The sequence below is a fragment of the Lissotriton helveticus genome, chromosome 8 (assembly GCF_964261635.1).
Source record: "Lissotriton helveticus chromosome 8, aLisHel1.1, whole genome shotgun sequence".
NCBI lineage: Eukaryota > Metazoa > Chordata > Amphibia > Caudata > Salamandridae > Lissotriton > Lissotriton helveticus.
This window is the reverse complement of record NC_136069.1, coordinates 1,681,000,232-1,681,018,915: the sequence shown is the minus strand read 5'-3', so window position 1 is coordinate 1,681,018,915 and position 18,684 is coordinate 1,681,000,232. Positions and strand designations below refer to the sequence as shown.

Below are 18,684 nucleotides of genomic sequence, written 5' to 3'. Positions count from 1 at the left end.
CAAGGGAACACCAAGGGAGCCAACACCAGCAGCAGACAAGCCAAATCAGAGACTTCCGAAAGAACAGGCCAGCCAGACACACCCTTAAACAGACCAGGCAGAATGCAGAACCAAGAATACACAAGCCAGCAAAGACCCGGGGCCAACAAACCTGAGCCCACAGGGGCCAGAAAGGAGCGGGATGGGCCCAAGCACCACATCCCAGAAACCCCAACCCACGAGGGGAAAAGAACCCCCAGAACCAGCCCAGCCACGGAGGCAACAGAATCCATGGCGGAAGCCAAGCAGACCGCACTGGCAAACCTAACACCATGGCATAGCACACACCATGGGCGGGCTGGGGCAGGGCATAAACCCCCTGGGCAGAAAGTAGGCAACAGAGGACCAAGCAGCCAGAAAGCCACAGCTGAAGCCAAGCAACCAGACAGAACAGAAGGACCCGAAGGCCCAACCCACACCTGGGGTAGGCCAAAGAGAGGAAGGGCCCAGCAGAGAGCAGGCAAAGCAAGGGCCGGGAGGGCGTAAAGACCCCTGGCACCGAAATGGTGGACCGCTTTGGACCAAAACCAAAACCAAAAACAAGGTAACAGCCCAAAGGCCCGGACCTGCAAGGGCTGAAAAAATGGAGGACACACGGCCCCCACCACCCCACACGGCGACAGAGACCCATAGAGTCCACAGAAGAGAAAGAGCCGCCAGAAGTCAATGGACAAAACTAGAAAGCTGAGAGCGAGCAGACCCGGGGACAGCACAAAAGGAGAAGCAGGCAAAAGGAAAACCGTCCAGGGGAAGCCCACAGCACTCGTAAGTCCCGGGCGTACTCCTAACCAGGCATGAAGGCATGAACCAGAACCAACCCAGCCGAACGACAGAGAACAGAGGAGAGCAGGCCCAGCAGGAACCAAGAGGCCAAAATGACAGGAACACACCATAGCCGCAAGGACCAGAACCCAACAGCAGAGGGACCAGCCACCCCACAGGCGGAGAAAAAGCCAGAAGAAAAGCAGGGGGAAACGCCAGGGGCAAATACTGCCCAGATCCGGTAGAAAACCACCGACAGCCAGCCCCAACACAGCCCCACCAGGCAGCCAAGGAGCGCCGCAAGCGAGCAATCGGGCAACCCAGAGGAGACAGCACCAAAAGACCTAGGTGGACACCAAGCCAGGCAGCAAAGAGGCACAAAAAGCCAACAGTGTACAGGCAGAACCAGCCAAACACCCCAAAAAAGTACAACCCTGGCTGGACCCCTCGGAACCCAGGAGACAAGACAAGAACAGGCGCCTACAGGGAGGTAAGGCCGAAGACCCCCCTTCCCCCGGTGACCACAAGGGGGCACTGCCGGAGGCCAAGCAGAAGCAACTGCAAGCCCGCAAATCAAGGGCGACCGGAGCACCGCCTCCGGACAGCCAAACACACAAGAAGGAAGAAGAACACCACCAGCGGAGCAGCACCGGGGACCCAAAACACAGCAAGGAAGAACTGCCCCAGGCAAACCCCAGGCAACCAAGACCAGCAACTACGAGACACAGGATGCAGCCAGGGAGCCGCAGCACCCGACCCATTGCAAGAGAAAGCAGAAAAACCAGGGCAAAGACGCATCACAACCCAGCGCATCAGGAAGAGCCATGCAGAAGCGCAGCCAAAGGCGGCGTGGAATGGTACAACCAGAACCAGAAAACTGCAGCAGGAGGACAGAGGAGAGAGACTAACAACACAGCTATGTACTCACAGTCATACCCTCCAGGACAAACAATGGGCAGGGACACATATAAGCCACCACGAGGCATCCGCATCCAGAGCACAACCCCTGAGACACACAGGAACAAATCTCAGGGTAACGCCATGGCCAGGCCAGGGCCCCGCAGCCCGCGGTAAAATTCCCTGAAATAAAAAAATTCCCTCCAGAGGAAAGAACACCGGACACACGGCCAAGAAAAGCCACTCTGTGAAGACGGCTCGCCAGCAAACGGACAGCCACCTAAAGGAAACCAGGCCAAAGCCAGAGCTAGGACTGTGGGACACAGGAGGGGAGACAGCCAGAAGCAAGCAACCCCCCTGAACTCGCAACGTTGAAATAAACAGCAGCAAAGGTAGGGATATTGCCTCAGCTGTAAAGGGTATCTCTCCCACACACACAATGGCAGGGTAGCCTCCTACAAAAAGCAGAGAGTAGCCTGGAGAGGCCGGGGATTGAACCCTGGGCCACAGACATGCAAAGGCAGAGCTCTACCACCGAGCTACATCCCCACTGTTTGCAGCAAGCACAGGCCAGTAAAAGTGAAAAAATAAAAACACTGCTACGCAGAACTTACCCGAAGGGGGGTCCTGGACACCACCAGGAACAAGGGTCACACCCCAACAGCCAGCTCAAGGCAGCCACCAAGTCCATCCCAGAGCCGGTAAGGCGTGGAGACTGTAAGCACAGTGTGACTTCCACCCGTCCAGGCCACAAGAAGACACGCCCAGCGACCCAGAAGCAACTGAGAGGCGCCGCACCAGCCGCAAAGGGCTGGCCGACATGAACATCCCTGCCTCCCAGCAGGCCCGACAGGCCCGGAGGCAGACCAGCAAACCCCTCACCCACACAGCCAGGCAGCCGGGCGGGGGGAGGAGAGAAGAAAATGCCACCCCAGCCCAGCAGGAGCAGCACCAGCACCACATCCATTCTGTTGAAAGACAGAATAAAAACCAGTAGGAATGCTGGGTAAGTACTGCTTAAGTACTCCCAGTGGGAGGGGCAGGGTTAGGATCCCCGCATTCCTCTGTCTTTTTTTCTGTAGGGAGATGGGTTATCTCCACTTTGTTATGAATGGGACAAGGACAACAGGACCCAGAGTAATGAAGATTACCGGTAAGTAATCGAGCAATTCCAGTCCATGAGTAAAACTCACTTTGAAGAATGGATTGGAATTTGCCCTTAAACTCAAAATGAAGCCCATAGTCAAGTGATTACAGCCACATGTTCACTACTGCTGCTGAAGGTGATTACAGTAAATAATCACATGAAATAATCAGGGCTCTTCACTAAAACATGAGTGAATCAGCACATACAGACTGCAAGAACATTCACATCCAAGTCAGTATCTATCTCCTGGATAACACTCAGCCCATCAAATACAAAATCCTTTACAATTAACAAAAAATGCAAAATATGCATGACATTTATGTGTGACGATCTGTGCAAAAAATAGAAGTTGAGAACTGAAAAAGATCATGGCCCTCAATTATGAAAAGAGATGCATCGCCACGAGAAAACAGAGATGCGTCACTTTTCATTGCGCCCTCCTTACAACACCAATGGTGCATCAAATGTACAGTAGGACACATCATGTCACAAAGAGTTACAGATATGTCAGTATTTCTGACGTATCTGTAGGCGCAAAAATGACGCATTTCTGGAGTGTGTCACAAAAATGACACAACTCCAGCAATGGCCCATGTGAAATGTGCATGCATTGGTCTTACGCCTGCCATGAGGAATGCGTAAGATATTGGCGCACTTGCGCACTAGAAGTGGCGCAGTGAAATCTTATAGATTTCACTGCGTCACTTCTACGACCTTTCTTGCGTCGGAAAGCCCCCCTGCATACATTATACCTGGCGCAGGTATAATGTGGCGCAGGGGTTTACAAAGTGACGCATTTGCTAGGCACAATATTTGTGCCGCTGGTGCGTCACAAAAAGTGACTTGCCGATGGTGCAAAAGTGATGCAAGGGCTCATAAATAAGTCCCTAAATCTGCCATTTTATATTTTGTGTTAGTATTGCAAAAGAACAATTTACTTCCATATAAGTCTTTCTAGCAGATACTTTATTTAACCGCTGATTCCCCATCTTAGAATATTTCCCCGTTGCCAAACTGAGGCCAGAGATTTTTCATAGCAGGGCTCCCACGTACCACTAGGTGGCATCATGCAGGGCCCTGCTCAAGTGAAAGAGTGGAGCTGAATAAAAGCATCACTTATTTATGTTCCTTTCCGCATTTTCAGATATAAAGCAGGAGCAATTGTTAGCAACATGACTAACTTGCAGCCCTTTTATACGTTAAAAAGCACCATTCCAAAGAACAGTGAGGAAGGAGCACAGTGAGGAAGTGAGGAAGCTCCAGTTAGAGTATCCACCAGAAGGAGCGTTACAGAAGGTGAACAACTTGGTCTTCAAATGCAATGCAGTTTGCGCAACAAAATTTGTTTTATTTATTTTTATGTTCACTTAGCTGTATTTGTCCATATTCCGTAGTTTACTACCCCCCACCCTGCCCCTCCCCACGTCACCGCCCGGCAGCACTCCCACCACCGACCGCTACTGCTGAAGACATTGTTCAAAACCAACAATTTCAGTGGAGTGGAGCTATGCATTCGCACCACAATCCTTGGAATGAAAGGAATTGACATTATCATGCAGAACGTGGCCCATTTATGAGACTGCGCTCTGTTAAGTCTGGGGCAGTATGAACCCAGAGCAGAGCTGCATGACGACACCTAGTGGCGCACCGGAGTACTGCTACGAGAAATGTATTTCCCACATTCAGTATGGATCTATAGCACATTCTAAGGTGAAGAATCAGTGGTTAAAAGTATCCATCAGAAACTCAGTCACTCCACAGGAGAAAAAAGAAGACAGTAAAAACTGAGATATGCTCTGACCTGCTCAGCCAAAAACCTGTCCACAGTGCATGCAGCCACTTTCATACTGCAAGGCCCGGCTTCTCCGTTCACCAGCACTAAAGCAGGAGCAGCACCTACAGGCCCCCTCTTGATGTAGCCCCCTGGTTTCATTGTTTAGGGTTCCAGGTCTCGTGGGATGTTCCTTGTCAAGGGGGAGCTCTGTCATGCTGAACAGTATCATTACCTTTAGTTAATGGCTATTTGGCCCTCTGTATCCAATCAGTAGCCCTTCTCATCTCCTCTGTCTTTCCACCTATCCATTCCCTCCCTTAGACCTGCCGCTCTCCATTCCTCATGCCAATTTTAGGTCTGGGAATCATGAGTTCGAAGGAGGAGAATTGCGCCCAGACGGTCACATGACCTGGCAGTCACTTGATGTATGGTGGGTAAATAGTATGAAAATTGTGTAGCTTAGCTGACATTAGGGTGAAAGGAAGCTTATTTACCAGGTAAGTCAATTGCCCATGCCCCTAACCGGGTGTTATATCATATAATATAATGTGTAATGCAATGTAAAGTGGATTTGGAGAGTGCTGCTTGTCACCCATGAGGGATTTAGGGTGGTTTAGGACAGTCAAACATTTTTTAAAGAAACTCAATTTTATTGCTATTATCCTTACTGATACAAGGAAGTGGAATTTATATCATTTAAATAACTTACCTCCCTTGTCTGTTTCATGCAGTTTGTCTTTGTTCTCGAAGTCTGAGAAAAGAAACGGGAAATCAGTTCTACAAGCTAATCAATGTAGTATGCAGCATATAACAGGTCAATACATCTAAGGTGAGTCTTAGTAACATTCAGACATTCTATTGTCTGGCCTTTAGCTCATGACTAAGTCATACCTGGAAAAGAACAAAGATCACATGGCATGTCAAGGTTTATTTTTTTATTTATTTTAAAAGTTTTATATAGCGCTGGCTAGACCCGGAGGTATCAGAGCGCTTTACATGAGCATCAGATCATAGTTACAGGTTACATCGTTACAAAGGTTACACAGTTCTTAGAGCATGGCAACATAGTTACTTGTAAGGTCGAGATAAACAATAAGCACACATACGTAGGGGGAAAAGAAGACAAGGTGAGAGATTCAGGGGGGGTTGGAGTAGGGGAAGTAGACAGATAATGATGGTGGGAAAGAGGAGGGGAGGGGAGGGTGAGAGACACAGCATGGGGAGAAGAGGGGAAGGGTGACGGGGACACAAACCGGTAGACGAGTCAAGGCAACGTCCAGTAAGCTGTGATCCCAGGGGAAATCTATTGCGAGAGGCTCCCTTTACGCAGTGGACTCTCCCAGAAAGGTCTATGAGACTCCAAGGCCTACATACTGGATCCTTCCCTAAAAAGGGGAGAGGGAGTGCTTTGGCAAGGGGTGTCATACCATACCTCAAGTGTGAGTGGCTCCCTTGTCGCAGTGGACTCTCTCAGAAAGGTCTATGAGACTCCAAGGCCTACATACTGGATCTTTTCCCAACAAGGGGAGAAGGAGTGCTTAGTCAAAGGGCACAAAGGACAGGGGGTAGGCAGAGTAGCAGGCAAGGGGAGAGATTCAGGGGAAAGAGGATAGGAGCTAGGGAAGAGACAATAAGGAGAGACGAAAAGAAGTCTGCCTAAAGACCGACAGGGTAGGTGACGACCAAGGATGGAATCCAAGGCCCATCTCCCCTATAGCTAAACCAAGTAACTCCATCGGGCATCAGACAAAATATTTCAGTCTCAAAACATTGAGAGAGGAGGGAGGTAGAGACATAAGTAGATGGAGGATACGGTAGGAGACGAAAGGAGAGACGACAGGAAGTGCAACAATGTGGTTAAACAATATACTAGATGAAGATCAACAAATAAACATTAAATCAAACAATCAGCAATACAATTAGGGGAGGAGAGAAAGGCGAGAGAAAGTAGTGGGGGGTAGGGGAGGAGAGAGAGTGAGGATAAGGGAAGAGACAACCATAGAGATGAAAGGAAGTCTGTCTAAGGTTCACAGAAAAACAGGGTGGGGACAAAGGGCAAGGGCATGTGAGGGCTGAGGACAGAGGACAGAAGCTTGAAAGATTAGGAGGGGAGAGGGGGGAAGATTGCATAAAGTGAGGATCGCTAGGTTCAGGATCAAAAGTATCGGGTCATCAATCTGCACAGATTCTCAAGGTGGGTGCATTGTTAAGAAACAGGCCACAAGGTGCAGCTCCAGGCTAAAGAAGGGAGCAGTTTAAAATTCAAAGGAAAAATAGATCAGGAGTGTTTCTTTAGAAAAGAGGCACTGTTATTCTAATGGCAACGGCCCTATCCAAAAAGGTTATTCTATGTTGAACTTCTTCAAGATAATGTCCTTAGTGAGACAAAACGTCTTTTATCGCCAATAACTCCCAGTCAAAGGTGGTGAATTTAACTTTCCAATTTTTGGACTTCGAGAATAGTAAGCCACAGGATCAATTCAATCTGTTTCCGGGTCTTGTTTGCTACATAAAAGTTAGAATTGCAAACGTTGAGAGTAAGAAACTTGGTTGTCAATAAAGGTGTGCTAGCCCCACTCAGGAAAAAATAGCAATCCTTGTCAAGGTGAACTAAATTAACTTCTGCTCAACGCTCTTGTAGCTTGCTTATTTTATTTTTCACTCACACCTTAATAAAGTAAAAATGCAACACAAGAAAAATCCTAAACCAATTTAGAAAAATATATCAACTTCTGATAAACAATACCAAAACAACCACAATCCAGTCAGTAGAACCGGCATAGTTTTCAGTTTGCTTATGTGTGACATTTCAGTGACATTTTATCATGAGTGGATCAATGCAGTTGGGATTAATGTCAGACACAACTCCAAAAGTTTCTTAAAAGCGGTGATACAAGGTATGAAATTGACAGTACTCAAATAAAGCACATATCCCTTTGCAGCATCTCGCTTGTAGTATTCCTAGACCAGAAAAGTTAGACACAGGTAATGAGTTCATTAGTTACAACAGAGCTTTAGGGTGCATTAATTGAGAACTTATGGCCATAGGTAGGAACAGTATGCATGAGAATAAACTGGGAGCTTTTTCTGCTGTGTCCAGTGTATCAAGAGTCAGATACAGGGTGAGGACCACGTATTTCATGTACATGGGATTGTTCACTGGCGATGCTCACTGTAAGAATTGTATTGTGCTATTTGTTCAACTGAAATATAAAAATAAATTTATAAAAAGAAAAAAGGGGTCAGTGTTAGAAATGGGATTTCTGGTTGGCTAAGGCTTGTGCCAAAGCCAGGCAGAAACTGCCACTCTAGTCAGGGCAAGGGAGTTACTCGGTGAAGATAACCCCTGCTTACCCTCTTGGTAGCTTGGCGCGAGCAGTCAGGCTTATCCCAGAGGCAATGTGTAAAGCGTTTGCGCAACACACACACAGCAGCAACAGACTAGGCACACCACAAAAGAAACTCCACACAAGGTTCTTTCAAAAATAGCCTTTGTATTCTCATAAACACATTAGAAATGTAATCACACATTTACACTGTGGCAACTGGCACCAGGCAATATTCACTGGGGATTATATACACGTTAGGGTCAATTGGGCCACTGTCTGAACCATCACAAGCACAAATAATAAATGTAGAAAACAACCAGTGACTACTGGCCAAACACAGTACTCAGCATCATCCTTCAACATAAATCACATTCTGCCATCCGCATCACATTAGGCGTGCATCCCATGTATCACTCCACTGAAGTCAAAGGCAAGTTGCACCAAACATGGGAACTGGCCTGGTGACAGTTGTTATGTGATGTATTCCTATAGGTACTGTATCGATCCCCCCATTTCTGACCCTGGTCTGGTTAATAATTAACTAGCAGCCACCCAACGGCGCTGAAACCCCCGCTGATTATCCACACCACGGCACAGAAGCGCGTTATCTGATTAGGTCATAGCGCACGCCACCTCATTAGGCACGCACTATTCCTCCAGCCCCTTAATAGGCATACGGAGTTCTCAAAACAAATCAAACCTATGACAACCTGGGAAAATCCCTACAGCCATTGTTTTGATTTCACCGAGAACTTCAGTAAAGAATGTGCTAACGACCAGTCCGTATGACATCCTTATTGACGTATTTATGTCCATCCTTACGTCAATCTCGGCACCTTTCAGGTATAAATATTACCGACATTGCCTTAAGCAAACACACGCGGTGGTGACGAGATCGGAGCAGCGAGACATATCGAGGAGCCCAGCTGAGAGCGAAGCCCACAGACGCTGCCCCGCCTTTCTGACGCGCTGAGAACGAGACGCTGACTTTTCTCCTGCCAAGAAATCCAGCTCCGGCGCTTCCAAGCCGCCCTCGCAGGCAGCTTGAATATCAAGACCTGGGATAAGAGATACCAACCCTCCAACCTTCTAGATCCCAGGTACAGAACTGAATAACCCCTTGCAGAGAATTCTTGAGTCAGTCCCTTGGCAAAACAACCTTAACTTAAACTGCTACTTATCTACTCCCGCCCACGTATTAGGCTTAGGTCAGGTACACTGGGGTAGGCGTGGTTAGAAGCACCAGTTGAGTACGATTAGTCAAATGTATATATGTATGTATCCATTTTATCCATTTTAAACATCATATGGCTTAGAAACCAAATCAATGCTTTTACAGTATTATTTTATAATTCTGCTTTTACTGTATGCACTTTACTTAACCATAAGTATTGCAATAATAGCGATTCATTTCTCTTGTACGAGAAAAGAGACTGATCAATAAATAACATCTTTTATTGAACACGCCCGTCTCTTCCTTTTCTCGACAATCTGGTGAAACTAAGAATGCACTGAACTGACTGAGTAAAATAAGTTGTCTTTTGTTTTCACACGACTCTAGAGATACACTCTTGATTAGGGGAGAGCAAAGTTGTCATGTTCTATGGTTGTCAGAAACTAAATCCCTTCTTGTCTATCCAGAGAGGTTAAACTCCTCCCTGCCTATTCGAGAAAGTTTCTAGTGAACTCTGAGCTAGCTGGCAAACACAAAACTTTAAGTCTAATATCGTCAGTAGAAGACCTAGTTAACCTCTGCTCTAGGTCTATACTATTGAAGGTATTATTCCAATGCGCAGAGCCTATTGGGATAATAGGAACTACACTACATGGCGCCCAACCGTTTGGATAGGCGATAAAACTAACTCAAGACATTAGAGTAACTCAGTCGTGCTTTTTCACACAGAGCCCTTTTTTCCCATAATACTCCAAAGACGTCTGGAGTGGGTGAAAGGTTATATCCGCCAAACTTCATAGAGAGGAGACTCCTATGTATGGTTCTTGGTTTATTCAACGTTGAAGGATACACTGTTCCAAAATATTGTGCATCTAATCTTTGTTTCCGTGGAAACCTGATCTGCAAATAAACAAAATCCTCTTGTCAGCAAAATGACAGAGAGTGAAGAAGGGAGACAGTTAGAGTAGCAGCTGAACTCATAGTGGCTGATAATACTCTGCTGGAAAATGACCCGGATATAATACTCATCCCGGTCAACATAAGAAAATCTATAACTTTAAAACTTATAGAAAATGGACTGACACCAAGAGGTGGTACAGTCATATTCGTAATTGAGGCACACGAATATCGGCAGACAGAGGTATTCTATTCATGGATAAACTTTCCAGCAGCAAACGCTGTAACAAAGGACTTCCACTATTACAAAACAGAGGAACCTCTTAATGAGTATACTCCTTTCGAGGAGGTGGAAGTACCACTAAAATTCCAAGAGCCCCTGCTCTTGTTTAATGGCGCCCTAAAACATAATAATCACATCACCAGGCTCGGTCCACTAGGTAGACCAGGAGCGACGTGGCCGGTCCTAGCCGGATACACACCACATCCAGACATTGAAGAAATGCCTGCACCAGAACTTTTAGTACAACTAAAACAATTAATTAAAATACATAGACAATTAGTCCAATATGTAATGCGGACTTCAACTGTCCAACCAGTAATTAAAATCCCACAGCTGACCCCTCATCAGGGGAACACAAATAAAATTACACCACAGAACATACAGTCCTGTCTGGGTAAAGTACCAGCTAAACGGGAACAAATTCCATTCTGGTTAGCACAAAAAATCACTCAAATAGAGGCGGTATTTCCAGATACCACTCCTCTTGAGAAACACAGGATTCTGACTATCTGTCTTCCAATGGGAATCGCACCACACGTGGAGGACTGTGACACTTGGGCAACAGTCTTTGCTTCCATTTACACAAAAACACATGGTGTTCCATCTATGTCACTAATACCAGATGTGCTAAAAGAAATTCAAGATGAATACGGTCCAGAACCCGCTTTAACTCTCGGTATGAAATTACTGAAAGACTTCAAGCAGGTCTCGGCAATATTATTAGCCAGCATAAAGGGAGAAGCAGCGAATGTGGCGATCCGCCAGAGGTTAAAACAGACAAATATAGCAGACCAACCATCTGAAATTGCCAGAATTATAGAAAAATCATATGAAGAACTAGGTAGAGATAGTTTGGGTGGAATACCAGTGAAGCCCCAACTAATTGAAAGTCCTGAAAAGGTATTTATTAAAAATACTTTAAACACTCAAAAAAAGAGCTGGGATGGAAATAAACAATCCACTCCCAGAGAAAAAAGATTCCAGTCCAGAGGTAGGTCTCCTCGGCGGAGAGACAGATCTCCTGACCAAGGACGCAAGTCTCCCCAACGGGAGCCCTCTGTGAAAAAATACAACCTTAGAAATAGGGATACTATAAAGAAACCTGATAGATATCAAGATATTGATACACGTCCCTCTCAATCTTTTCAGACTTCCTCGCAGAAATCGGAAAGAAGAGGACGATCAGAACACAGGGAAGAGCACGTCAAGTCCAAAGACAAGGAACCTGCTCATCCAAATAAAAAATTACAGTTTCCAAAAAAGAAGGTAGCCAGCATTAAAATAATCAACGATGCCGAGAATTCTGAGGACACAGCTGAAAAACGGAGAATGGGCTCAGACAATGCTAGACAGCGCAGCAGAAGTGAGCATAGCTCGCAAGATCCTTATGAATCATCTGGAGACAGTGGACACGAATGAATACATTCAAATGGAAACTGCAGATACCAGAGTTAGCAAACCTCATAAAATATATGAAATAACATTGCGTATAGAGGGGGATAAGACTAGAAAAATAAGGGGTCTATTTTGGGAAAATCTCTCTAAGGGCTATGACATCCTTCTAGCTGAAAGAGACTGGCCACCAGAGTTTGTCAGGGAGTGCCCTCATGGCGAAGAAATAATTATGCCTGCCTTCTCAAATCATATTCCAATTCATAAAAAATATACACTTGCAAGAAAGTGGGCAGTAGCTCAAGCTCCTGCTTTATATAAAAATCATGTAGGATGGGATGAGGACTCTCCTCCTCACAAAATCCAGTTAAAATCACAACCTACTGCACAGAGGCAGTACCCAATTAAGCAAGAAGCTAAAAAACAGGTAAAAGAGATCCTAGATCAACTTGAATACCAGGGGGTGATTGAAACTTGCACCTCACAAATGGACAATCCTTTGTTTCCTGTCTCCAAACCAGACAATACATATCGTCTTGTTTTGGACTACAGACACCTTAACTCATGTTGCAAAACCTTTGCAGTGCAAAACTCGCATAGTGCTGCACTAATGAATAACATAGTGCGCAAAAAATACAAAACAACATTAGACATTTCTAATGGATTCTTTTGTCAGAATATAGCACCAGAGAGCAGATATTTGACCGCGTTCTCAATAAATGGCCCGCAAAAAAAATTCTGTTGTTTGCCCCAGGGGTTCAAGAACAGCCCAGGGTTATTCTCAGCAAGAGTAACAGAATTACTACAAACATATGATGACGAGGCATTATCCTATGTCGACGACATCTACTTAACAAATGATGACTTGGATACTCACTTGAAGAGAGTGAACACCATAATACTTGGGTTCGCAGCAGAGGGTTACAAATTCAACTTTAAAAAGTCTAGAATTGCCCATCTAACAGTCCTGTTTTTAGGTTATGAACTATCAAGTGAAGGCAAAAGCCTGGCTGACAATTTCCTAGAGAAATGTGCTGTAATCCAAGCACCTAAAACACTAAAAAACTTACAATCAATTCTAGGCTTCCTAAATTTCAGAAGAACTTACATTATAAATTACGCAGAAAGGGTCAAACCCCTTTATGATCTAATTAAACCAGATTTTAAAAGAATCAATTGGACTCAAAAACACACAGAAATTTTGAGATCCTTACAAACAGACATGTTAATTAAAACAAAATTACAAACACGTGATAACACACGCAATTTTGTGATTAGAGTCATCCCAGGAAGATGCGGATTCACATACCTGACCTCTAATGAGGGAGAAAAGGTACCAATTGCATACAAATCACACTTATACATAAAAGCTGAAATGAAATTTAGCCCTATGGAGAAAATTCTAACCGCGGTACAGACTGCTGTAGCAAAAGAACGAGCCCTAGCACAAGGTAAACGAATAATCATCGTGACACCGATACCAGCCCTGGAGGCGGTAACAAAGGCAAGCATTCCGAATGCTAAAGCACTCCATCCAAGGTGGATACAGTGGGCTAACTCTCTTGCTGCAACAGACGTGGTATACGAATTTGATCCCAACTTAAAAACACAAGAATTTCTCCAATATGAATTTGAATGTCCTCCGCCAACCGAAATTCTGCCTCTAGAACATTACGGCTGTATAATATATACAGACGGATCAGCACAACCCGCAGTGGGGGGTAAACAAGCTTACAGTGCTGCGTGCGCGATTGTTAAAGGTCGCTGGCACGAAGGAAAATTTAAGCCACTGGTCACTAAAACGCAATCTCTAGGAGATTGTACAGCTCAGCGAGCAGAACTACTGGCATTCAAGATGGCACTTGAAAATACCGATCGAGAATTCCCCACACTCATAGTGTGCGATTCGTACTATTGCGTTCAATCTTACAATGAATACTTGCAGATCTGGGTTCAGAACGGTTTTAAAGATGCAAAAGGTGGCACAATCAAGCATAAAATGCTTTGGGAACAAGTAGTTCTTTTACAAAAAGAACTACAAAAGACTCACGTGATACATACACTGAGTCATCAACGTGATGGCGTTCACGTTGCAGGGAATTCATTGGCTGATGAGGCCGCAAAGGCAGCTGTGCAAACGGCTTCCGTAGCTGCCATCACTCGGTCAAAAACAAAAATAGACAGCGAAATATTACAGGCTGTCAGCGCTACAGTAAAAGATGCGATAGAAACACTCCCGAAAGGCTTTCCAGTAAAGTACTCATACATAACTGATGCAAATAATGTTCCGTTTGCTCGAATCCCTGGAGTGGGGGATAGGGCAATTCCAAACATGGAACATAGGTTAGGACTCATCATAGCGGCACACGAAGGGCTTGCTTCTGTACATGCTGGCGTTTCAGCCACAGTATCATTATTAAAACAGAGATACTGGTGGCCACAAATGAGACGACAGACAAGGAACCATGTTCTAGAATGTGAAATATGTCAGAGAATGAAGGTATCAACAGTGAGACGACCAGCACAGACGCCTCTTCTAATTTCAGATAAACCATTAGCATGTGTTTACCTGGACCACTGTGGTCCCTTACAAAGGGATGGTAACTATAAATGTATCCTGGTCGCAGTGGATTCATGCACGAGATTCATATGGATGTGGCCCCAGTGCTCGGCTGACGCCAGAACTGTTATAAAAGATTTGCGAGTCTTTATCGGCACATACGCAATTGGCATGCTACATTCTGACCAGGGTCCTGCTTTTAGCTCTCGAGCTTATAAGGAGGCCATGACCAGCATGGGCAAGCCATGACCAGCATGGGCATTGCATTGCGGTATTCTTGTCCATTTCATCCTGAGGGAAACGGAATCGTAGAAAGAAAAAACCGTGACATAAAGCAATCTATAACAGCGAAGGTATTAGGTTCGGGAGCTGGGTGGGTCAAACATCTAATAAGTGTCCAACGTAGTCTAAATAACCTGCCAAGAAATTCTCTGAAAGGACTCAGTCCGTACGAACTATTGTTCGGGACTAGAATGATGATTCGAGATCTTGATAGTCAGACTTCAGTGGTTAAAGATAAAAGCTTTGATATCAAAGATCGCTTGGCTATTTTACAGGACTTAAACGAAACAAGGAAAGACCTGAGCAACATAAAGTTGAAACAACAGCCAACAACCACTGAAGAGAAACCGCCTGTCCCAGCAAGGCCTGTCTGGATTCCAAAAGTCGGGGATCTAGTCAGAGAGAAGATCGCGGTAAAGAAGGAATTTGGGCCTTCGTACAGAAAAGCAGTTCCTGTCTTGTCTATCAACGGGACAAGATTAGTAGTACTACCGCCCCTTGCTGGTAAAAAGGAGAACAGAGTTGTATCCATCGACCTGGTAAAACCACAATCATGTGGCCGATAACAAACAGTAGGCCAAGTGGACTCCCAATAAGTAGTAGAACACCAAGGTTTGCTACAAATACAGAGGTTCAAACTAAGAGGCTGATCACATTCGAAATGCCTACGGAACATCAACAAGGACTATGCAACAAAGCAATGGAACTTAAACCTCTAAAAACCCAAATAAAAACATTTAGTCGAGACACACCAACCTACAATGAAGTAACATATGATTATGCTGATGAAACAAAGGAAACTTCTAGAACAAAAGGTAATCCAGAAGCAATTGGAACAATAGACAGAACAGCATCCGGCTACTTCATCAACTTAGATGATTCATCTGAAGATCTGAGTGAATCTAAGAAACAGCCATCAACAAAAACCTTTAAAGATAAAGCAAAGGAACTTTTTCAACAATTGAAAGCAACTTATCTGATTTCTCCATGGATTGAAATGTGGGTGGCATTAGGTGCATTTGTCCTCATACTTTGGCTCATCATGGTACTATGCTTGGGACATTTCATTGAGGGAAGATATTCTAAAATGGACACAGCAAGCCAGAAAATCAACTTGGTCTTTAAACCACACACATCTTCACACGTCGAGAAAAGAGAACTTTCTTCAGTCAACTTCACAGCCAATCCTATACCCGGCGGGGTAGCATGGGACAATACTGATTATGAAATCTACGGTCCGGTTGAAATCCTGAAATATCCACACCAATTCAAGATCTCATTAAGTGACTTTGTAAAACCAAGCACATTTGCTGGTGATTGGGACTTTGAAAGTATTAATGATATGATGTCTGACTTAGTGATGTCTGCTAAATTTACAGAACATGATTATTTGCAGGGTTCGTCTAATTATGATCAAATGTTCTGCTACAACCACTATGGTAACCATTACCTACATAAATCTGCAAATCCTAGAAATGTTTTAAATTATAACCAATGGGAACATTGTGCTACTCCTCCAAAAGGTAGCTCGAAATCATTTTATGATAAATATTCATACTTTTCAGGGTTTAACACAAGTAATGCAGAAACATTTTATTTTAAGTTGTCAAATAAGACAGGTATGAAGACCATGCTTACAAACACAAAATTGATATATTCAGATTCATTTTTTGAGCAAATGAATACATTTGGTTTTGAGTTCTGGAACAATAACATTGAAGCAAAAACTGTTTGGGGTACAAGAGATTGGCAAGTACAAGGTATAGAATCATTGTTTAGAGCCTGCATGATCCCAGAACAAATTATATTTTTGAATGACACTATTCAACAAACTACCTGTCTTGGCTTAGCCAAAATCAAAGATTTAAACAAACCGTCTATTCCAAAGCCAACAGTGAACAGTAATAGCTCTATAGATGTTGAGATAGACGTAAACCATATATTAAACCAAAACAGAACACATCCTGATTGGAAACAATGGTTGATCTGGCCCACAGATACAAATAACTGTCAAGACAGATTCCTGAACAAAACACAGGGGTTCACATTGACCAGGCCAGACCCTAGATATTCCCAAAGACAACATCCAGGGATAATTACCACGTACAGTGTGGGCAAGCTCTGCCTTCAATGGCTACAAACATCCACACTGGCAGAAATTAAGCAACACCTAACTTTACTTCAAGAAGGTGCTGACTTGCGTGATTTCATCATGGGACCACGCAAACAGCGTCAAAAACGTTTCGTGGCGGCCTCTATATATGCAGCTTATAACGAAACCTGGAAAGTAGCTCAAATTGAGACAGCAGAAAAAATACGGGAAATTGACCGTATTAATTTGGAAAAATCACTTTCTGTGGTGGACAATGGGTTAATGACTCTGTCCTCCAGAATATACTCTCTGGACAGCATTGTGTCTTCAGCAATCGACATAATATCGCAAGACTTACTGTTGTTACAACACGGTCAGTCCCAATTGCGTTCTATTGTACAACTTGGCTGGACGTTACAAAATCTACGTTCAGGCTATGTGCCTTGGCGTTTAATCAACACAACGTCACTGTTTAATATCTTTAACCTTACTGATAAACAAATCAGTATGGCACAGAAGGGTGCTGATTATACAATTCTGAGCATTGAGAAACTCGAGAGATTACCATTGACAATGTCAGAACGACCTGTCATTGAATGGATAATACATGAGATAATTAATATTCCTATATCTACTTTCAGGTTTCAATACTGCCAAAAATATATACAGGCAGGCCAGTATGAAAGGTTGGGTAAAGGGTACATTAAGTCAACATGGAACTTGCCCTATACACACTCATGTGTCAGTAATAAAGGCCAGAAAGTGTTTCTTAGTGGCCATAATTGTGCGAGGTCACTAAGCGGTACACTTCTGTGTCAAGGTATTAGTTTGCATGGAGCCTGTGAAGGGACTTCAAATAACCTTTCATGTCACCAGCTAGGCACACCTGCAACACAAATAGAACCATTCTTTAGGAGACTCTCGAACGGGAGTTACATTCTAATAGTAGATCACAGATGTTGTAGTTTGCTGCCCGGAAAACCTTATCTCATAACTGTGACTGCGAAGGTCATGTGCTGTGAACGAGTATTGTTCCCCAGCACTTCACCAGACAGGGAGGCAAGGTTATGGCCCAACTTGAAAATTGCTTCAATTCGAATTGATACTTTAAGCAGAATGAAGACAGTGCTCCTACAGACGCCGACCAGGCTAACGTCATCAAAAGAAACGTATGATCTTCAAGTTGCAAGGTCAACGGCAGAGATTCATTCATTGTTATCAACTAATTCCCCCATACATTTCGCAGAAATACTGAACGAAATCTTAAATATTTCTGATACCACTGGTGTCTCCAGTATATTTAAAGCAGTGTTTTCGGGTGCTTTAACTCCATTCAAAGCCATCCTGGGTATTTTTCCTGATTTTGTCCATTCCATTTTTGGCGGACTTCCCCTCCTTTTGGGACTAGTGGCAGGTATCCTATTTTTGATCCTGTTATTTCGCTATGGCAAACCGTGTCACAGACAAAACACCTGCGACAAGGGAAGAAACAATCCTAGCCATTGGCTACCGGGACCGGATAACTAAAGTCCTTGGACTAGCCCGGCTTAGAGACCTGAACATGACTTGGTTTCTTTCATTTAGACCGATGTGGCAACGTTGTGTTTTGCCTGTATTAAGGTGCTTGCTATGCGGCGAAGAATGCGTGTTGGACACCTGTCTGACACTACAATCGGATGTGCCAATGGATGCAGAAACCTTGTTGGGTCCGGTAACGGCTCATGCATTGTGCTGTCCCCAGCGGCTACCAATCCTGATGACGGCATTCGTGGAGACTTCACCACTACGATTGAGGGGTAGTGAAGTACGAGATGAAAGCAGCATCGATCAGGTACGACCTTCTGTCAGCTATGCTGAACAAAACATCAATGAAGGCAATCATGCTCAGGAATGCATGGTAACAACTTTTTCCGAGTTAGTGGAACTTTCACAGGAAGCTGTTAACAGCATTTTCGACAGTCTAAATGGTATGATGTTCTCTCCAGAGCAGAAATAATGACTTTGAGCAAGCTAGCACACGGCGTTCCCAACACCCTGAATTTGGCCTTCAACTTTG

General features: G+C 44.4%; 1 protein-coding gene across 1 annotated transcript in view; it reads right to left on the bottom strand.

Moving 5' to 3' along the window:
* LOC144774082 (NACHT, LRR and PYD domains-containing protein 12-like) overlaps positions 1–18,684 on the bottom strand; it is a 193,711-nt gene that overhangs the window by 44,542 nt on the left and 130,485 nt on the right. The window contains exon 4 of the mRNA XM_078659109.1: positions 5,329–5,370. Within this exon, the coding sequence (XP_078515235.1) occupies positions 5,329–5,370 (42 nt within the window). The remainder of the gene's footprint in view (positions 1–5,328; positions 5,371–18,684) is intronic.